The sequence below is a fragment of the Hetaerina americana genome, unplaced genomic scaffold (genome assembly GCF_022747635.1).
Source record: "Hetaerina americana unplaced genomic scaffold, ioHetAmer1.1.p SCAF_3, whole genome shotgun sequence".
Classification (NCBI taxonomy): Eukaryota; Metazoa; Arthropoda; class Insecta; order Odonata; family Calopterygidae; genus Hetaerina; species Hetaerina americana.
In genome coordinates, this window is record NW_027286874.1 from 60,137,106 (window position 1) to 60,161,011 (window position 23,906).

General features: G+C 34.3%; 1 protein-coding gene across 1 annotated transcript; it reads right to left on the reverse strand.

The window, feature by feature from the left end:
* Positions 1 to 616: 616 nt before the first annotated feature.
* superdeath (Suppressor of ER stress-induced death) lies at positions 617 to 22,099 on the reverse strand. The gene is made up of 14 exons (XM_071587812.1): positions 21,384 to 22,099; positions 20,292 to 20,453; positions 17,203 to 17,496; positions 13,291 to 13,474; positions 10,995 to 11,151; positions 10,472 to 10,553; positions 9,746 to 9,929; positions 7,392 to 7,641; positions 6,461 to 6,738; positions 6,169 to 6,368; positions 5,904 to 6,071; positions 4,275 to 4,418; positions 3,811 to 3,892; positions 617 to 1,137 (listed from the first exon to the last, which is right to left on the reverse strand). The coding sequence occupies exons 1-14, from the start codon at positions 22,097 to 22,099 to the stop codon at positions 970 to 972; spliced, it is 3,069 nt and encodes a 1,022-aa protein (XP_071443913.1). The 3' UTR covers positions 617 to 969.
* Positions 22,100 to 23,906: the final 1,807 nt, after the last annotated feature.

Here is a 23,906-nt window from a genome sequence, read left to right on the forward strand (position 1 = left end):
GTTTAACTGATTTTCGATTTTGTTATTATGGATGAATTCATTTAATATGAATAAAAAATTTGGAGGGCAGTTATAAAAATCTTAAACCTTCTCAAATGTTGATAATATCTTAATACAAATTTAAATTCATAAGAAGTATAATAATCATAACAAGTTTTAGAGGACTGAGTTAAGAAAGAGATATACCTAAGCATCACAAAAGCAGTGTTCAAGTTAACTATGGATGGCTGCTCGTATTTCCAAAATATAAGATTTTCAGGGATAAACTTTTCACGTGCATGGAAAGTGTTAGGTACACACTTATCAAATTATTTTCAAATAAAAATTTCTTTCGATCATCAATACTTCTACAGTGGCATAATTGAATACAGGCAAGTACTCCAAAAAGGGAAAAATCTTTGACCCCCAAAGTGAATTATAATTTGAATATTTCATGATTTTCAAGTAATTACATTAAATAAAGGAATGTATAGCATATTTTCAACAAAATATTATTTAAATATGCTAAATTCTGTAATTCCATCAGAAAAAGTGAATGTGAGTAATTTTTTGATTTTAAATCATATTTAAAGGCATATCACAAAACTTTTAACGTTTACATAAACGTGTATTTGGTTAAAGGCACCTATAAAAGTATAAAATTTTGAATATATTTAGTCGTAAAAGAAACCAAATGGAGCTTAATACGTACATAATGTTAAAATAAATACTCTTTGGTGTCTGAAACTTTGAATAACTTTCTCTTGAATATGATTTGTGACCCAAAGTCCAGTTGTGCAACTCGTTTTTACCTTCTTGCTTACCAAAAGTTTGAGCCCAACTGTTTGCATTTTGAAAATTTGAATCAATTCATCAAATATTTGAATAACTTGTAATTGCACAGATTTGATGAGGTATTATGGCTCAGATACAATTAGCACATTTCTCATTTATTTTAAAATGAGATTTAAGTTCACTTTGCATTTGGTATTAGCTATTCAAGGAATTTATGTTTGTAGCATTTGATAACCACTCAATGATTACTTGGTAATGAGTTTTCATCCATTCAACATTAGCTTCAGCTTTTTCCAGTGCTTGTTCAACAGCTCTAGTTGCTGTTCCCAGGTCTCTTCGATGATCAGCAGCAAACTTTTTGAGCTAAAAGAAAAAGGTAAAATATAGCCTATTATACAATCTTTGGTCAAAGGTTTTAGGCTACACAAAAAAGTGGTGATTTCAGTTTGATATTTGAAAGCTAATGAGATAATTCTTCATTTAATCCTCCAGGATTACTAAATATTGAGACATTTCTCGTAATAAGCATTTTAATATGAATCTACTGCTCAGATTTAGTCCATGCTACACCTAACTTAAATGACATCATTCAAAAAATAATAATGCTTGTATAGATTCCATTTATCTATTCAGGCTTATTTTTGATACTAGAGGATACCTATTCAATCATTTTCTTAGAAGTCTACACATTACAATTAAAAAGTTTCATGTGCATTATTAACAATTTGGTAGAAAACACTGCCTTTGGTATACTTGATTCCTCACCAAATTTTAGAAAATTTTTATTATTATGAGAATACTATTCATTGCCACGGATATTGGGTAACCGGGGAACACTGTGGGAACTGGGGAACATAATAAAACTGGGGACTTGAAAAATGGAATTCTGATGCAACCTGAATATCAATGAAAACAATAAAATTTCTTGATGATTTCATGTCTCATTATAGTAATAATGATTTATTTATGCTTAAATTCCAATTTCAGTGGAATGACTATGTTTGGAAGCTTAATAACAAACAGTCTCCATGAGCAAGACAAGCTGTAACAACATTTGGCAAAGGGTGAAGGTCAAACTTCATTTATTGCATTCTACTGTGCTCTTATAGCTTAGTCCTAATGGGTATCATCTGTAAACACTCTGGTTGCTATTTATTCCTTCTGACAAGAAAGCATAACATGCATGAATGTTGAGAAAAAATCAGATAAGGCATGTGCTCTAGATGCTGACTGAGGGAGGGGGCAGGTATTAAAATCTTAGAGCAGTTCTTGTACATTGAATGCCTCTTGGCACTTCTGATAATTTCACAGCATTAAAACACACAATTTATATGGGAAGGTATTAGAATCTATTTTTACCATGTGTGATGTTATTTACAGCTTTGGCTCTTTCTCAAAAGAGCAGCCCAAAGGTAATACTTGTGGGCAATATAGAGAGTCAACCAAAAATGGATAAACATTTAAGGAAAAGAAAAATTAGAAATAATATTTTAATATTAAATTAATTCTGACATCTTGAGTTAGCTTAGGCCTCTAAAATTGCAGGAGTTACTTGGAGTGATGGCCTTTAACATCTAGACTTGCACATCAGTATGGTGAACTACTGCTTGGACAATGTTGACTAAAGTACACTTTCTGAATTTCTACACTAAAATTTTCTTCTTTAAGGACCACACCATGATGCATAACATATTTTGAATTTCCCCATAAATAAAGTCTGCAGGTGTTTATTAGAAAAATGCACAGGGAACTAAACTGCACCTCTTTGTCCTAACCAGTGTCTTAGAAAGTTTGCATCTAAATATACTCACCTCTATTTGTGGTAATCTGCCTTAATGCCATCTTATTGGTAGAAAAATTGATCCATTCCATGAAGTATATGTATGACAAGTAGAATGGAAGTGTGTAGCAAGTCGAGGTAAGTTTGAGCATTAACATTACATCTTTTTATCATTGCCTAGGAATTGCACCTTTGCTGAATAAGGTCTGTTGGATTAGTATGTTCAAATATTTTTGGTGAAATGTGCATACATAAGAATAACCTGAGGCTATCCCTAGAATCAATTACACATGGGTTCTGTCTAATACATCAAATGCATTGGTCCTACTCAATCAAAGCCGTTTGAACTCTGTATCTGCATGTGTTGTACAAGTTTTGCATGAATGTATACAATTTTGTGTGTGTAAGTTGTTATGAATTTGTGGGTTTTGCATGTAGTTTCATTTTTTTATGGGTGGTGACCTAATACCCCTGCCACATGCCCTTGCAGAGGTTTGCGGGGTACAATGTAAATGTAGATAACATAGTGAGATTATTTTCAGTCAACTCAATAAAATCATTCTTTGGTACGAAATGTAAAATGACATATTTTAACAATCTATTTTTGTGAAAATTTCCTAAAATTAGATGCATAGTATAATAGGTGAGAAGGTTTTAAGGGGATACTGCCATCTTTATCTTGTCGGGTGCCTTTTTTGACATATGTCCATAATATTGTATCTGGTATAGAAACATTTAATTCATTGTTCAGAGAATTTTCAGAGGGGAGTCTTCCTCGTTATGCTTGTTTTGTTTGCCATAGTAACTGTTACTGCAATGCTCTAAGACCTAGCTTAGGGGTGAAGAGAGGAAATAATATATTCCCTCCCTCAGAGGAAAAATCTTATTTTCCTAAATCATTATTGAATCCTATTTTTTAAGAGTGAAAAAATTGAAATTATTTGGTTGTCAGTTTTATATCTGAAGTGAAATCAAATATTGATCCCTTACCTTAGCTATGTTTGCAAAGTGAATTATGGATGAAAATAATTGAGATGGATACCAAAGAGAATAGAGCCAGGGAACAAGTTTATCCCTTAAACAATACATATACTAACAGCATCAAGTTTCACATACCTAATCCAATCCCTTAAATCTATTTTCACATCTCCTCTTCTGCCATATCCTTGAGTGCCTTGTCAGTTATATATGAATTAATATCAACCTTTATTAATTTTCATATGGAAAAAGCCACCCACAGATTTTATAATACTTACATCTGCTAACTCAAATGCGGTATTCATGCGTTTCGTAGAACTTCGAACAATATTGTTGATTGTAAATAATGAGGAGCCCAAGCTGAAAAGAAAATCATGATAAAGTTGATTGCACAGTTATGGTTTTGTCATCTTGGGCTATAAATTAAATGAAAACACCAATTAGCTTAAATTTAATTATCTTGTATTAATTTTATACTATTTTTATTAGTGCCTTAAGTTAGTTATGTCACCATTTTTATCAAGTTTATCATTTTTTAAATAATGCAGCTATTTACCATGAAAGTCTCTGAAACTACTTTATTATTATGGAATTATGACTTAGGTATAAAAACCGCACATAAAAAGAGAATTTAAATACTTATCACTAAGCTGTATAAAATCTGCATGTTTAAATATGACTGGTAGTTTTTGGACCACATTAGCGTAATGAGAACAAGAAAATGAATAAAAATTTTGCTTACTATTCTTTCACTCTATCCCATTTTTCCCTGAGAAAATTGAATGCTAGTGGTTGTCCCATCACATTGCTTGAAACCGCAGCAAACACTCTAGCTGCATCTTGTTTACGGATGCCAGAGTTCTCTGTCACTGACCATTCAAGGTATCTACAAAAAATACACCATCATTAAATGCTATTAACATTTTTTTAAATCTTACTCTTACAAGGAGGAAGCACATTAAATATGTAGTATTAATTAAAATTAACTGTAAGTACCTAATTAAATAAGCATGGATTTTCACCTCTCTAAAAGTAAAAATTGTTATAACATTTTCTTTTTTGTATTACAAGTTGACTATATTGTCTTCAAATTATCATTTTCGTGACTGAGTCCCATATCATATGTGTTAAGTCAAATATTGACTCAATGTAAAGTCACATGTGAATGAAGTCTCTAATCAAGACTTATGTCATATTAATTTGCAGGAACATTCTAAACCATGCAAAGTTGCCTAATGCAGATTTGTTAACACTATTCCTTAGGCTGGGAAAGAGTAACCAATTAAAACATATTCACTGCTTATGATTTCATCGGCATTGTTATGAAGTTGAATTAATCCCTATTAAGAAGTTGTTATCAGATCAGCCTATTATTTTCACAAAGACAATTTAACAAAATTAGCTCTTCTTAACCCTTTAAGTGTTAAAGTTGCTATGAGTGATACTGACAAGTTTTCCCGAAAATGCCAGTGTTGCTCTGGATGACTCTTTTCTTGATGGCTATAAAGGTAAATAACAGCAAAATAATAATTATTTTTATGCTTTATTCTCTTTTGTGTATCTCATTACACAAGCTTTATTAACTTTCTGATAATTATGAATTTAAAAGTGTATAAAAATAATGTTTTCCCAAAATTTCATAAATTATGTATTTTTCCATAAAATGCCCTGGCAATTTTTGCATGAATTTAAGCAATTACGCTTGACACACAAAGGGTGTGTCTGACCATAACATTGTCAAACAAAATCAGTAAACAGAGAATCAATAACATTAACAAACCTTATTTGAATCATAGTTATTTTTCATCCATGTAGAAGAATGAAATACTTGGAAATAGAGTGCATGTTTTATGACAAATTGTAGGAGTTCTTATGTTCATCAATAAAATCTTCTTTTCCCCATAAAAATAGGTGGAATTTTTAAAACCAAAATATTCCAATAAGGAATTTTTATGTTTTGGGATAGGATCTATAATGCCCCAAAAATTCAAATGAACAAATTCCTTCTCCCATCCAATTCTAATCTAATTCATGATGCCTTATTTTCCTGCTCCCTTCACCACTGTTTATCCCCTGCCTTCAAATCCAACTGTAAAACCAAACAACACAGCATCATCTAGTCCAACAGCTATCGTACCCCACTGAGGTTACCCTTCCTTGATTATGGGAGACTGCATAAAGCAAGATTTTACCTTTTTGAATACATGGTACCTGATGATGATCTCGGAGCAAAACTGATAGTCCTTAACAAGAATGCTATGGAATTCTTAAAGTGTGTGTTGCCTGTGTCATTTTAAAGCAAATGCCATATCATTATGAAATAAATCCCATTTCATTCATCTCTTAAGAGAGAAAAAATTAAAATCCTTACCTGCCCAAAATCCATGTTTCTCGGCTGCAACCAAGTGCAGCAAGAAGTAGATCTTTTTCAGAGCCAACATTTGTGGCTCGATATCGTTCCCAGGCAAAATCCCATTCTGCCTGGCTACCATGTCTGATTGCAGTGCAGTAAATCACATTTTTCAAATTTGGTGAAATTCTGTTGAAAAATTCGATGAAATATTTTCACAATTTTCAATTTTTTTTTGTTTAGCTAATTTTCTAAACCACTGCAAGAATAGTATTGAAAGACTCACTCATTGTTCCTGTCTGGATTTTCCAGCCTTCGCCAATTATTGTATTGCTTGATGCAGTTTTGAACACAGTCCTCATGACCCAATGAGCAAGCCCATCCCAATACACTTACTCTTTTATAAACAGTCAACTGCTCATCTCTTGGAGAATCAGTGAAACCAGTTTGCTTGTAGATGTTATCAATAAGACTAAGCATATAGCTCTGAAAATTTAAATTCCTCATTACTCTCTCAAAAGTTTTTGTATGAGTAATAATTTATTCTAAAAAATCGAATATCCCACATACTCTCATACCTTGAACTTTTCAAATCCTCCTGTTCTCACCAACATTGAGTCAATATACCCAAGAGCAGAAAATGCTGCTTTCCAAGGTAGGTATTCTGTTTCTTGTGAGAGGTAACGAGTGACACTTAATGCTGTGCCATAATCTAAAAGCCCTGCCCTAGCAAGATTAAGGGCATCATCCAATAGTTGGGCCCGGTTAACTGAGTTTAGGTCAGTGAAATGATCACTTTCAAGCTGAGCTATTAACATTTTCCAGTTGGTAGGGTCATAGTTAACACGATAAAATCCTGAAATAAAATAGCAGAAAAATAAAATGTGAAATATGTTATTTATTTAGTATGTAGCCTCTGCCATTAAGATACAAATTATTTCTCCTGAAATGTTTCAAAATCATATCAAAATGTATGTCTCTTAAAATACAATCACTGGGTTAGTTAAAAAAGAAAAACAATTTTAACTAAATGCATCATTAGAAATATAATCATTCGATTCATTCTGCAATATGAATATTTATTTTTTTGTGACATGCAATAACCACTATAGGAAACCCTGGAAGCATTCTACAAGCAGACATACAATTATCGTGATATAAAAGAATACCCAAGGTAGTAAATTCTTGGTAATGTTGGAAAACATTACTCAACATCATTGAAACAATGCGTCAAAAATTCAATATATCAGCAAAATAATCTCTTGGAATTTAGACAACCTAATTACTATCCCTAAACCATTAGGCACTACTCAAAGGTCTCTCAAAGACATATGTGCACTATCTTTGTCTCTATTGGTGTAAGTTAGAAGAACATGAGACAAATAATGCTGCAGGTAATAAGTACTTGATGAGCATGAGTATCAATAAATATTTTTCTATGAATGCAACATTTTTGTTTCACTGAAAGTCAAGAATTTATTGAGAATAAACTATCTTGAATATAACTACCTGTTTCTTGGATGTTAAAAATAACCCAGTGGTAAGCAGGGGGAAGTCCTGATGTTAAAGTTATTGAGCGCTCCATTTTCATCCAATGTTGGGGTCGAGTAGATTCAAAGTTAATTTCATCCTGTGATGTAAAAGTTATTGGAATCCACCACAGGTATTTATCATTGTCCTTTTCATTTTCTTGACCCTCACTGGGATTAGTTCTTTTAACAAATTTTCCAGCTCCTTGTTTTCGGAGCAGAAACCGTTCCTTTAATTTTTTAAACAGATAAATGATATTAGTTAAGGGAAAGAATATATCATTTGTTATTGCATCTTTAAAGAAGAAGGTTTGCCCACTTCATTTAAAAAACCCAGCTATATGTAAACATGTAGCATCATACATTGATTTAATTAACCACATATATCCAATTGTAAGCTTAATAGTTCATATAACTACTCAATATTAGAAATTATTGATGGAAGATATTATTTTTACTTATATTAAATACTATTTAGTCTCAAATTAATACTAATAATATTTGAAAATCAATGCTTAATGCATTTGTTTTAGTTAGTTACTCAGGTCGTAGTTAGAACTAATAATAATACTATAAATGAAAAAAGAAAAAATTCATCTCTAGAGAATATTTCTTTAAGCAAGAAGTACCAATGAAATAGCCTTCCTCCAAATTTAAAATAGAAGCCCATTTGTCCTCTGCCTTATTAAAAAAATAGTTTCTGCCAGAAGTATATTGCTTCTTATGCAAAAGACACTCATAGATTGAAATAAAAAAATATGATCTGTTAACCTGAATCGCTTCATTGACTTAAAAATATGGAATGAGAATAAATGTAAACAAAACAAAGGTCCTGGGGTTTCCCAGAAAGAGGAAAGGTAAAATAAATGTGGGAGTTCAGAGCTATAGCAGGTGGAAAAGTTTACCGACCTCAGAATTACTTTGGATCAAAATAGCCAAAGTAGTCAGGATGTAAGAGGAAGGATTGAGTCAAACAAAGAAGCTTTCTCAAGGAGGAGGGAAATCATGACAGGGACATTGAGAAAGATTGTTAAGATAAGGCTTCTTAAAAAAATATGGAGTTATATGGCGTGGAAATATGGTAATTGAAGCAAGTATGGGCATGGATTGGAGACTTTTGAAATGTTGGTATCTGAAGAATGGGAAAAGTGAATTGGACAGAAAGCAAAACAAGTGAGGAAGTTAGCTTAGTGTTTAGCACTGCTTAGTGGACTTATACCAGTGTCAAAGCACCTGCCCACTCCCAGCCACAAGGAGGCATCTATTATTGAGAGCAAAATCTCAATACAAAATATCACAGAACAATGATGATGTTCTAGAAAAATCTACCAAAATCCAAGTTTAAATGTTAAAGTGCATTAAATGTTCATGTTGCTTCCAGGAATTATGTGGAAAAGGGTAATTCCTCCTTACCGCCAAGGAACAGGGAATCAGAATGCTCTGGGCCAGCCAGCATCCTCTACATATATAGTGGATAAATTACAGATTGGTTACAGCGCATTGTTGAATTGTGAGCATATATACACACATTAGGTGAAGTGTAACCTTGAAATACCAGAGGATCTGAACTCTTAATTTAATGGAATGCTCCCTCTTTCAGTAGTGAAGCATAAAATATATAATGTAACTAATTAATATTACAGAAAAGAAAAATAATGGAAATGATTATTAGAAACCACCCAGCAAAAGGACAAAATGCAGTAGAATACTGAAATATGTATATGTTAATATAAACCAGTGCTTTTAGATAGACTGAAATTTCAACTAATAATTTTTTTGCCAACATGTTAGATGCACCCCATTTTTATGCATATTTTGTGGGACAAAAGTACATCCCATGTGATGGTAGATTTAGTACTTATTTCTAAAGGTACAACCATATGGTCAGGTATCTGCAAATGCTGTCTCATCTAATGGATAAGTACTGTAATGCTATTTCAAGCCCATCACTGTTTGAGCAGACATTTCATTGAGATAAAAATTGTGAATGTAACTGAGTTATTACCTGATGATCACTCACAATTGGAATTTTTTACGATTGTTTGCAAAGTATTAAAAACAAATCATTAAATTAACAATTATATTGGTTCTTGGACACGAAAAATAAATACAAATGAAGTAATTTTTTATTTTAAATAAGTATCTACCTAGTAAGAATATTTTTCTGTAATGCATTAGTTAGGCAGTAATAAATGTCTAACTTTGCTAGTGGTGATATTATGAGACAATTTCTTGCTCCATTTTTTTATCAATGCTTTAATATTTAAAAATGACAACATTTAAAATATTCAAACTTTTTGGTGGGAATAATGAATATGAGTAGTTATTCCTTACCTGTGTCAGTTTGGCTGTTGCCTTTTCATAATCTCGTTTCACTGTCACGACTGGGAATCCCATTTGAAGTGTCCATGTGTCCATTATTAACTTTACGCTTACATTTTTTTCCAAAGCGCCATCTTGATGCGCCTGAGCCGTTAATGCATCCCAAAGATCATTTTGTGTTGCACTCTGGTACGCCCTGACTTGCCACAGTTAACCAAGAGTAGGATATTGTGTAGCATGTGAAGGTGGAATAAGAAAAACATGCTAATTTAGAGCAGAGGCCTTGTTACTTAAAAAAACTTATGATGAAAATATCATTAGTCATTGTACTAGTATTGTTCATAATGTTCTAATAACTAGTCAAAAATGTTCGCCTTTTTAATTATGCTTTAGTATATCAAATATAGTAAGTAATACATCAGAAATAGTATACTGATTACAGTAAATATTAATGGTTGTATTATGAGTATATATGATTGATTACAACCATATAATATCCTACTAATTCTATTCTCTATAATTTGCAAAAAATTTGGACAAAGTTTAAAAAATATTAGTAATAATCCCATTATTGATTAATAAAATAAGTGGTCATTTTCAAAAGCATAAATAACAAAGCAGAAACCAATGTATGGAGGTGTGTTAGCTAGGTATTTATATACCAAGTTGGAATTTATTCTCTTTTGATTCAATGCGATGAAGGTGAATAATTGTACCCTCATACATAATACTCCGCACCTGCTTTTAAGATAACTTGTTAATCCTCGTTTGAAGACATCAGTGGTGAGGAAATGATCCATCATTCGAATTATGGATGCTCCTGAAATTACAAAATTATTAAATATATTTATGTATCATCCTAAGAATGAAAAAAATATTTTAAAACATAGGCATAAGAGAAAAATATATGATTTTCTCATTTAAAGATATAGAATTAAAACTACTAAAACTGTTTACCTGCATATTTTCCACGTATTAATCTAATATCTCATGTATTAAATTTGATTCTTTATGTTACAACAATATCCAACTTTCAAGGAGAAAGGTCTGCAGCAGTGCAATTAAATTACCGTATAATCTGTGATGCTAATTAGTTGTCAGAATTGGCTTATTAACATTTTGGTAGCATTTACTATTTCCATAATATGCATATTTATGTCAATTAAGTAATTAAGTATCTCACATTTTTATTGTAAAGTATTTAATCATGGACTTGAGCTTTAGTAAATATTTTTATTTTCAATAATCTTCATCAACTCACCTTTTCCATAAGATATTCTGTCAAATATTTCATTAATTTCGTCAGGGTGCCCCACTTCAACTGATATGGGATGAGATGATTCCAAGGCATCCAAAGCAAAAACATTTTGAAGTTCATCAACGACAAATTGTTCAGTTATTTTCCAAGAAGGCTCAACCTATTAATTTAATTTATATTTAATATTTTATTTAAGGAATATTGAAATTTTTGGAATAGAATATTAAACCTAATTATAAGTTTAACTAATTTAATAATAAAACAAACATAAATTTTTACTGTAAAAAGGTAGCAGTGGTTATCACCAAATGGGACAAAATTGAAAATTTGAATGACATATATTTTTAAAAGCAACAATTTTAGAGCGTAAAAATCATTAACCTTTACTGGGATTTGAATCTGGATTTCATGAGGTCTGACCAAGAGCTTCAGCCAGCTACACTACTGATGCATTGTCTTATGCTCAGAGTTTTGGGGGCTTTAATGGAACATGACGTTGCAACAAAATACCATACATACAATGTCACAGGCATTCGTAGTCATATATTTGTTTGCTGTATTTTAAATACAACACTAAATCTTGAACAAAATAATGTATTTTTTTCTGATATTCCTTGATAGGATGGTAATAATCTTTTGGTAATGCCATCTTATTATATTTTAGAAATAGCCATTCTTTTGCAGAATGAATCGCAAAATAGGAACCAAAATGCAAAGATAATTATAACAATCCAGCTAATTAATAATGATTTGAGAACAACAATCAAAATAAATTCATCAAATACATTAATGTTGCATTTACGAAACTTTATTAATTATCTGTGATATTGGAAGAAGTGAATACATTTCCAAACATAATTTATAATTTTTAACCACTTCCCAATTATAGAGAATTAAAATTTTATAACTAAAAAGTGGATTTATGATAGCTATTTTAAAAATGGATATGTGATGAAATAATGCGGGTAGAGATAAAAAATGATATATGCAGAGAATGTATGTAGCTAAACCTTGAAATGTATTTACCGTCCAAACATTATAATATGTTATTCAGTAGGTAAAAATTTATAATAAATTATATATAATAGGAATGGCAAAGATAATCCTAGGAGAAGGATTAGGTATAATGCAGGAAAAAAATTATTGCAAGAGAATTTTAGCATATTTCATTACCTAAGAATTATGGGGGGAACAAGGCTCCGCTTGGCATATAACAATAATTGCATATATATTGCAACTGCATATTTCTTGGCCAACAAGACACTTTTTTTACTCCAAAGTGTGCCCTAAAATCAGCCTGTCTTAGAGGCTGGGGGTACATGAGCATTAATTTGACCTATAAGCACAAGCGGATTGGCTGGAAAAATACTAATTATTAATTTTTTTTGCACATAAGGCATACAAAATGGTTACCTTTATTGAAAATTTTCATGATACCATTGTTTTGAGTAAGAGGTAACTACAAACTTTAAATATATCATTGAAAGTACTTCCTGAAAAATTATCCAATAAACTGTAGATGTATACGGACACTGTGGTGCGTTTTGTTACATCTCACTTGTGGAACTACTGTAAAACTTAATACACAAAGGACTAATGGGGATGTTGCCCCTATGCTAATACATACATACATTGTATCTCTCCTGATTAACTTGTGGTCTACAGGGTTCCGACCTCAATTAGTATGATAGTTTCGTAAAGGAATAGAAAATTACTATAAGAACTATAAGAAAATTTTGATAGTATTAAAATAATGACAGAAACTAATGGGTGCCAAAAAAGTTAAATTGGTAATAGCCTCATGGGATCTTTAGATAGAATATGGTCGCACAGTATTACTTTAGATGCACATTAGAACTTGAATTTGTGACTTACACTTCTGAATACAGAAAAAGGCAAATTAAAGGCATTTTAGTCCAGTGATGTCGAATTTTTGCAATTCTATGTGGAACCAATGTTGACAAATGTGAAGCTGCTTATTTTTTTAATGTATGTTCAATTTTCTTCATATTGAGTGTCAACATCAAAATACTTTGACCTTTTCTGTCTGATCCAAGTACTTTTCATAAATTCCAGCCTGAAAAACCACGGAATGTCTTATGCACTGGTGCATCTTATATAGGCCAGGAAATATGGTACATACTTTTCTGTAAAGTCTAAATCTAATGCTATAGAAAATTTTTCCAATTAGAAGAGTAACATAACTACCAACTATGATAAATCCTTATTAAAAACTGATTTCTTTGCGATAAAAGTGAAACAAAATATTTCTATTTATTAATTATTTGATTCTACTTACTGCTTCAACACCAAGATATTCCACATAACTAGCAAATCCTTCATTCAGCCATAAATCTGTCCACCATGATGGCGTTACAAGATTTCCAAACCATTGATGAGCAATTTCATGTGACACAACTGTTGCCACTCTTTGTTTGTTACTATTTGTAGAGACTCCCCTCTGGTAAAGCATAGCTGTTTCCCTGAGGAGATAATACATTGAATTAAGTCACCTGCTGGAAATCTCATTGCATGATATTACAACAGATAATATATATATATATATATATATATATATATATATATATATATATATATATATATATATATATATATATATATATATATATATATATATATATATATGTATGTATATATGTATATATATATATATGTATATATATATATATATACATATACATATATATATATACATATACATATATATATATATATATATATATATGTATATATGTATACATATACATATATATATATATACACATATATATATATATATATATATATATATATATATATATATATATATATATATATATATACATATACATATATATATATAATGAATTAGTGATTTCATTATGAATCTCATTAAATATGCACTCAACTACTAATTAATACACCACTCATGTATGAAATGTTTGTCATTTATGTCATTAGGTAAAATCTGGCACTCTTTCCTATTGCCATTGATCATAAAAATGGAAGTATGCTATCCTCTAAATTTGAATAATTATACAGAAACCTCCTGTTACTAATCAGTTACATATTGCGTTTCTTGGTAAATAAATGTGATGGAAGAGCCAACCAAATTATATTAGACAACACTGTTGCATACATCAATACTCATAAAGATGGAAATGTGTTATCCAATGAAGTTGGCTACTTATGCAGAAATTTCCCATTACTAATCAGGTATATATTAGCATTTATTGCTAAATGAATGTGATAGGAGAGGTATGTAGCCATCCAAATTATATGAGAAAATACTGTTAGGAAATCAGTTATTTTCCAAAATAAGCTTGAATAATTACATTTGATTTAAAATTGACAATGTAACTATATGGGTTCAGAAATATCTCAAGGGGATAATATGGATCATTTGCATATGTACAAGTGGGATTTTTAATGGATAGTCACCATATTTTGTTGATGTCATTGCCTGTTGTTATTTTTAAAATAGGTAGGTAGTGCACGTGATTAGGTTTTTTATGCTGAAACTCAATTAGCATAACTTTATTCAAATTTTTGCTGATTAATTAATGGCAAAATACCACATCGGTGGACAGGACTTATCTAATAACAGTTTTTCCTGAGGATATGCCAGAAATACAAGGGTTATATGGAAATACAAGGGTTATCTGGAAATCTAGTACCTGTTTGCTCTATATGGAGAACTTGTGATCCAGGTAACTGCCATGCAATCTCAAGAACCTTCAATTGTTTATCTGCTCATTGTTTGTGGAGTTCCATAATGCTTTCATTGTTTTGTTGTTTTTTGGAGTGTTATTAATTGTTTAATAAATTTGAAAATGCCATTACCTGTGAAGATAAGGTTCTCAACACAAGAAATGTGAGATCAGAGTTCCCAACACAAGAAATGTGTGACTACGCAATATTCACAAAAATTAAAGGAGGTTTATAAAGACAATGTAGTTGATGAGTTATCTGTTTGGCATTTATGTTAAAATTCCAACTTAGGGATGAAGAACTACTATGAGGATGAATACTCTAGGTGCTTGTCTGTCATTATGGATGACCAGCAGAGTTTAGCTGACGAACTCATAAAGAATGATCAATGTATTATGCTTGATGAAGTCAGTGAACAGCTACCAGATGTTTCATGTGCAATTATTCATTAAATTGCCAAAGACCATCTAAAGTGTGGGAAAACTCGTGCGAGGTGTGTCCCAAAGGTATTAAAAACTGAATGAAGAGGTGACTAATTTTCTTTATGGGTAAACAGCAGAGGAATATGAAGTTGGAATACAATAATTCATCACAAGTTATGACAAATATATTACTTTGTATGGTGGCTACAAAAAGAAGTAGTCACAGGTTTTTAATTAAAAAATAAAAAATGTTCTCAAGAAATTATAGATTAGATTTTTTGGATAAAAAATATCAGGAACAATTTTTTTCAGACGTGTCTCTACATCACACCGCACAGGCTTGGTGGTGGGAGGTTTGACCTTCAACATGCACCTGAAAGCACCTGCTAATCTAGTGGAGCCTGTCGAGTGACTCAGTGCAAGTGGAAAATGCAGCAAACGATTGAGCAGCGGTGCGTCCAAATTTTGTTTTGCACCAGGGAAATCGGATACGGAGATGTTGGACATGATTCACCAAGTGTTCAAGGATGAAAGCATGTCACAAGCCGCAGTTTTTAAGAGGCAAAAACTCTTCAAAGATGGCTGAGAGGGTGTGGAGGACGAACCCTATGCTGGATGGCCGTTGACATCAAGAATCGACAACAATGTGCAATGCGTGCATGAAGTGCTGAATTCAGACCATTGGTTTAGTGTGCCCATGATCGCAGATTGCACTGGCATTGATAAGATGACAGTTCACAAAATCGTCACCGAAATCGGACGATCCAAAAGATCTGTGCTAAACTCATACCGAAGGTCTTGATGGACGACTGAAAGGAGAGTCGAGTATCTGCTAGTGAAGACCTGCAAGGCATTGGAGAGGACCCCGACATTTTGGACAGTCCTGACTTGGCACCAGCAGACTACTCCCTACTCCCAAAAGTGAAATCCTCTCTCAAGGGTCACCACCATGGGACCCAAGTGCAGTCAAAGAAGCTTGCACACGTACCCTAAAGGACCTTCCAAAATCTGCCTACCAGGGAGCCTTCAAGTCGAGGAAAAGCCACTGGCAAAAGTGTGTTGATGCGCAAGGGATGTCCTGTGAAGAACTTTGATTGCAGTAATATCTAAAATAAACCATTTCCAAAACCTTTCCCGATACTTTTTATACAAACCTTGTTTTTATTTGGGTACTACTTTCCCAATGGCCCTCACTTCATGAATGACAGCAAATGACCATGCTGAAATACTCTCTATACAAGCAACCTGATACTCACTGTTGGGCATGTAAAACCATTAATAATTCAGTCGTTTTAACTTAATTAATATGTGTAATAATACCCATTATTTACATTTGAAGCAATGTTGAAATTAATTTCAAAAAGGTTTTTTATGTGTATTATTTTTTTCCTGAACTTTCAATTACTGATAGCTTTGCTCAATTCAGGATATGCATCCATGTTTGTCTTCATCTATGTAGTTTCTTTACCCTCAGTTTGAAGCATTTCCAAATTCTAGAATTTCGTCAAATGAACACATCTATTTAAAATGCTATCTCAAGCAGTATGTAGCTCCTCCTTCTCAAACAAACATCAGTATGCAGAATTTATTGTTACCATTCTGAAAGATTTTACTGTATCCTCACCTAATAACACAGGCAAGGAAAGAAGTACTCTCAAATCATTCATTCTTCATTAGGCCTTAGTCAATGACATTAGATTTCACATTCAACTATGCTTTAGTTTTTTGTCTGAACAAGTTTACACTAAATAAGTACTTTAAAGAATTGTATACAATTAGTTGCGTTTAGATGCACTGTCATTCATTTAAAACTAAAAATGTTTTTTTCCTCAAGACCTTATCCCCAATATGGATTCATTTAATGCCTAGGTACAATTGAGTGCAAGACACATTCAATGGATTTTTAATTATTAGGACTAAAATGTACTATTTATGATAAAAAATTAGAAAGAGGGAGAAGATGTTTAAAAATGACGTTGAAATAATCTTCCCACCAAAGTTCATGCAATTTGGTGTCAGCCATGCGATTAAGTATAGCAGTCACCTGTAGCACTGGGACCCCTAAGAATAGAAATTACCTGTAGGTGATTAGTCCCCAGTTTTCCATTGCTCCAGCTGCAAAGTCAGGTAGAGCAACCATATCAACTTTGGGGAGAGGGTATGTCACCCCAAAATACTGTTCAAAGTGATTTAAAATGGCTGGACCAACATGAAGACTGTAATCTGCCTGGTTGATAGCCTCTCGACGAGCCCATACAGAAAATGATCCATTTGCCCGTCTTTCAAAATCACACACAACAAAAGCAACAAGATATGTTGACATTGGCACTGATTCCATGAAATGATCCCAAATCCATCCAGGCATGTCCACTCTGAAAAATTCAGAACTAATCATCAGAATATCCTTCAAAAAAGGTTTTTAGTCTACTGTAAAATATTTTCATGAAATAAATTACGTAAAGTACAGTATTAATGTGATGATAATACTTTGACAGTAATGCTATATAGCTGATGGTCTATTTCAATGCACTAGGTGATGGTGCCAGCAATTTCAAATCCTTATAAGTTTCTAAGGGACTGGCTGAATAATGGCATAAAAGGAAGGAAAGAGCTTGAACCAGAAACTCACATCATTGAATCATATATGTGCACTTAATCAATTGCACCACTCCAGTCATGTATTTAAAAAAATCAAATCATCATAGCACATCACCATTCATAAATAAAATGGAAGCTTATGCTACAGATAATGTAACTCGTATCCAGCAACTTTTAAGTCAGATCTTCACTTGAATACCTCGTAAATTTATTGATATTTCCATAATCACATCTAAATTCACATAACACAACTTAACCCAAAGTGATATATCGAGTTAAGCTTCATTCTCAATTCTAACACCAATCAAATACATTCATGCATGCACCTCGATGACAGTGATGGATGTTTTATTTTACAGGGGGAGGAAAGAGGAAGATGATTAAGTTATTGCTAAACTTGTTAGCTACCTTACATGTATACACTATGCTTGACAGGTTGGTAATCAATAGGTATCACAAGGAAATTTGCAGAACCAGGGAGGGTGTCAAGGAAAAAGTCAACTCTCTCATAGACCCTAAAGCACTAAAATCCCTCTGTAATCCCCTCTTTTCCATCTGATAAAAAGGGTCTATTGCTTTGAAGTGCTGAATATTTAGGTATTTCTAAATTAAACCCAACATTTAAATTTACAAATTTTAAACTAGGTGTCACTGTATCAATTTCTGTTAAAAGTTTTGCAATTTAATTGCCATGACTATCATAGTTCACAATACAACTCTGATAAAATATATTAAAAGCTGGAATCAATCCTAGCAAGATCTATGTTGTTTATACTTGCTTAATATCAATCATTTCTGTAAATGAAACCAAATGATTTTGAGAAAGGGCAATGTGAAGAAGTATTGAAATTCCTGAGAGTGAGAAAAGTAGACATTTGTATGCATGTAATATGCCGGCCTCAGTGGCGGCGGGTTAACGTCCTCACCTACCAACCCAAAGGTCGCGTGTTCTAGGGCTTGGTTGTATGTGACTGTCTGGAAAATAATGTCTGGAATGTAGGGTTAGGTGGAAGAAGGGACTATTAGCCTCAACCTTGCCCAATTAAGTCGATAAATAAAATAAATAATACAATGTAAACTATGTTATAAGTAAAAAAGTAAACAATGAAATAAGGTATGGACATTTTCAGCATGTAACAATGAGAAAGCTATACTAACCATATGATAGATAGATAAACCATATTATTTGGGCAAAATTGAGACCATAAGGTCATAATGATATGAGGCATGAAAGTTATTAGTGGAATTGAAAAAGATTCAGGGAAGGTGGAAAGAATACATGAAGTATGGCAAACAGACAACCACTATACACATAGAAAGGGTCGGGAATTAAGATAGCATGGGTCAAGTAGTACATACTAGCAAGTGAGGCAGAAAGATCACTAGATGAATCAAGGCACATAAGGCAGTAGGAGTTGGTAATATTCCACACATGTTCTAGCATACTGCTAAAGGCAGAATTCTGTGTTTCATGGGTTGTAAAACATTAGATTGATTTATCCTCTCCGAATAATGTAGGCACACCAACCATGCATCCACATTGCATTAATAAGATTTCAAAGAAAGGAATATAGAATACAACCTTTATATCTATGTGTGCTTTGTAGATCTTGAGGAGGTGTTCCAAGGAGTGGAGTGGGTAAAATTAATGCAAACGCTCCTTGCCTAACCATATTAGTTTAACTATAGGAAAAGACTAAAAGGATAGTCATCCTGTTCAAAGCCTGTACATGAATCAGATGGCCAATGCCACCCTTGATTGTTGGAACAAACAAGGGTGGCATAGGAAGAATTGGGATGGCCAGGGAAATGAGGATATTGTTGATTGTTTCCAGTGCATTTGAAATAATATGTTAAGGAAATTTAAAGGGAAGCATGGTAAGGGCTGGAGCAGGCAGGAAAAAATCGTAGTAAGGTAATTCTGACAAGTTTGCCAAGGGTCAAGGAAAATTCAACCATGAGATTTTAGTCATTTTTGAGTGCTTTACAGGACCTTAGTATGAAATGTGGCACAAATATCATTCATAAGAGGACAAAAGTATTGGGATTCTCAAGAAGGCTCAGTGAAACAACAAAGTAGGCGGAGCAAACTGGAGCGGGTGGAACAATTCACGCATTTTGGCGGAATATTACTTGAGTAGTTTTACAGGTTCAGTCACAAGTTATTCTCTGTGGACTTGCCCAAGTATGGCCACGGAAATAATTTTTCCTGAGAAACGCCTCGAGTGCTGTCTTCATCAGAGTGGGGAAAATCGCTCTTTCAGGAAAATTAAACGGAGTGATAGAAATAAATTGAAAGAACTTTTGTCACTGTCGTCCTCCAGGGAAACCACCGAAATGTTGGGTGAGTCTCTATTTACGTGGATATCCGGAGAACCACGGGGAATTTATAAAATTTCATGTTTCGCCACTCACGGAGAAATAAATAATCGGTCGTTGAGGCTCACGCCTCTGTCTCCAATTGGCATAGGCAATGTTTTTGAGGACACTTAATGTGACCAGGAGCATGTAAAGGTTGGACACCACTTCATTCTAAGGGGTGGAAAGACAAAGGAGTTTCACCACTAACACAGGTTCGGTAACCCCTTGAATTTTTGGCATATTGGAAATGGCAGACATTCCGTGTGGTCTTGCTATGCTGATCTTGAACCTCGCCTTGAGCGCTGGCTCGTCAAAGCAGGGGAATGCTCTCCGGGCATCAGTGGGCTGAAACTGCGTCGTAGCGATCCACCTGAAATATTTCAAGCATGAGGAACAGCGGATGTTAGTGCTATAAACAGTGGAAAAGTATGCAGCTCGTTCCAATGAGAATAAAATTGGCACAATTGATATTTTATACGTATAAAGGTGGCTGAGGTAAGAAAAAAACATTTCCAGAGATGAAAGTTTCATAAAAAATAAAAATTTAGGCCTTTGGAAGTCACTCTTGATCAAGCTGGAGATTTCAGTAACAAAATAGTAAGATGTAATTAAATTCGGAATCTTTCAAAGACCAGGAAGGATATTTAAACAATATCCACACGGTGATTCTGTCTCTGACACGAGGAAAGAACTTTCAGAGCCAATAAAAATGTTACTCTTTAGCCCTTTTTGATATAATTTGAACATGAATAAATTGTACGTTCGTAATTTCAGTCTAGTTGGCAAACCCTTTGAAGTGTCCACCGATGAAATTTAATTAATTTGAGGAACAATGAGGGAACGCCGGGAGGGTTTCTTCCGCATTAATCGATGTCATTAATGGGGCATATTTAAGAGAACGATTATTAACATATTTCAAGAAACATTTTCAGCAGCTACATCGAAATATTCCCAACATTAATAGATGATGAATTGTTTTTATACTATTTTTCACTGATATGATATTATTTACTTAGTCTTTAGGTTAAAAGTCCCAAAGCTATTTCTTCTTTCACTTGGAGTGTTTCCTCAGAAATGTTTTAAGCAGCGACTTCATCGGTAGTGATTAATCGCAAAAATAATTTTAAGCTAGTAATTTGTTTCGTTTCCTCCTTTGGAATATCATAGCAAATCTACTTCAAGCCTCAACTTAGTCAACGGTACAAATTTGTCGACGGCGATGTCCTTCGAATAATACCTGCGGAATTCCCCGCAGATAAATAAGGGAGGAAATACCAAAAATCCCTCCAAAAAAACAAACCTCGTCCTATTGTTCTCCGTGTAAGAGCTCCTATAGAACCCTTGCAGGAGGTCGTTGAGTATCCCCGAGAACTTCAAGTGCACCTCGTACTGTCTCCCTGCCTCCAGATTCTCCGCTAGGTGCACCACGTGGAAATTCCTCTCGACGTCCGTCTCGTGGCGCACCACGGTCACTCTCTTCATCCTCTCGCCCAGCCTCGGCACCCTATCGACGGCAGAGTAAGCCTCGTCCACCTTCATGTCGTTGCCTACGTGCAGCGTCACGTTCCTCGTCGGCATAGTCACATTCACAAGGATCCGCACCTCGCCGTGGAAGGAGAAGTTGGCGGCGGCCGACGCCAAACCCAGTGGCACGAGTCTCAGGTCGTAGCGGTGTGGCAGTACGCTCCTCGGGAGACGGACGTCAAGCCTCTTGGGCGTCCGACCGGAGCCGAGGGAGTCGCCGGCGTGAGGGCTCAGCCTCCCGCCAGCGCCTCCCTCCAGGCCCCCTAAGGGGTAGTCACCCTCCTCCGTAGAGGAGTCGGCGAGAGTGCTAGCGCCCGCAGGGACGCGGGTGCATGGAGCGAAGTGGTAGACGAGGAGGCCAGTGGCGGTGATGCAGAGGAGGACGGCGAGCAGGAGGAAGGTTGCCGTACACCGGCTGACGAGGAAGCCCTTCTTCTTGCCGAAGGTTGTGCCGGAGGCGTCCATGGCGAGGGCCTCGCGGGATTGGGACATTACACCACGCGGCGGCTGCAGTCTATCCCGCGGGGGTGCGGGGTTGGGGGTAGGGGGAGGGACGGTATGGGGAGGAGCCTCGGTGTCGATGCCCGAGTGTGGCCGACGTCTCTTCAGCTGCGTCTCGCCTCTGCAGGGGTGAATGCTGCCCTGGGTGGGCGATGGGCTGTGAAGAACAGATGGGACGAAGGTAAGGAAGAGGGTTTGACGAAATGTAATCGGGGGCGGAAGGTGACAGGCAGTCCATATATTATTACGCTATGCCCATGCAGGGGAGGGGTTCGTTCAAGAATGACACTGCTTGACAAAGGGGCGGGAATCTTAGTGGATGTGACAGCAAAGTCCAAAATATTTTACAATGGTCTCCTCACTGAGGAGAGAACATTGAGGGGCAAAGAGACAATTCAGAAATAGGCGTGTGGAACAAAGTGCGGAAAGTACTTTTTTCATTTCATCTTTTTTTAAATTCGTTTCTCCGAAAGAAACGAACTGGGAAAATTTTTCCCTTCTTCGCGAGCGAAAATTTAATTTGTTAATTAATAAATACGTCTATTTATTAACTAAACATATTAACAAATAAACATATTTATTTCTAGACATGGAAAAGTAAATTAGTTTCTAATATAAAACATGCAAAGGTTACCTTTAAATTTTCGGTTTCTTATTTTGTATATGTTCAAACCGTCCTAATTGCAATCCATTTCGGTTTGAAAATGTACTACAGAGTTGGTTTTTGCTAGCTATAACAAGAAAATTTGGTGCAAAGAAGGTAGGATTAAATAAAATTATTCTGGAATACGGAAATGTCATCAATTAAAAGTAAAAAATTTTAACAATCGTTCATCATAGGGACCCATAGGGTAATCACAATTCCTTTCAAAATATTGTATCATATGAGTTTAAAAAAATATAAATCTGATTAAGACAATATTTATACGAGGTGTGTCGTTTCTCCTGGAAGGTGTTCGAATCGCAGATCGAAGGTTATTCATTCAATTTTGATAAAGAGGTTGTTTGGGAAAGTGAGAATTGACAATAAAAACCGGTCAAATCGCGATTAGCGGACTCACACGTCATGAATTCCCAAGAAAGGCTGCACTTGATTCATGGCCCTGATTATAAATTCCAAGATAATTACGACAGTAACAGTTTCAGTGATAATTTAGATTCACGTACAATAATAATTTTGAGTAATTACGAGCATTACTTGACATTCTTTTAGAGGAAAATTAAGAATTTAGTTTCTAAGCCATTTTTATTTCTGTTTCATTTAGGAAACTTTTTCAGATCGGAGGAAAATAACAAGGAAAAAGAGAGCAAGTAGAAAGCTGAAAATAAAGTCGGTATGGATATTTTGAGACACGTCCAAACCGAGTTTCTTTCACGCGCTGCAATGCTCGCTGCCATACGCGCAGACATACTATATTAGCAAGGCCAACTTTTGACGAATATCCCACTAAAATTGTTGATTGTATTTCAATTTTTTGGCGTGTTTATATGGTTTCAGTGCACCTGGTATTGGATGTTAAGGTTTCCCACCTTTGAAGATGCTAAAAATGCTCATAGTAGTAGTCAGGATGTTCAGCACCGAAGCCTCTATGGATATTAAATCGAAGCAAAAGTGTAATCTTCAAAATGGTTTGGTGTGACATCCCTCCGCGCCAAAAAATCTGGACAATTTTGCTTGAATGTCAAGGTGATGTTGACTGTTTTTTTTCAATGCCAAGGGGTTGGTAGATGAACATTTATTCATTAATTGCTTTCACATAACTCAAAGGTTTAAAAGATTTGAAGAACAATTCCATTG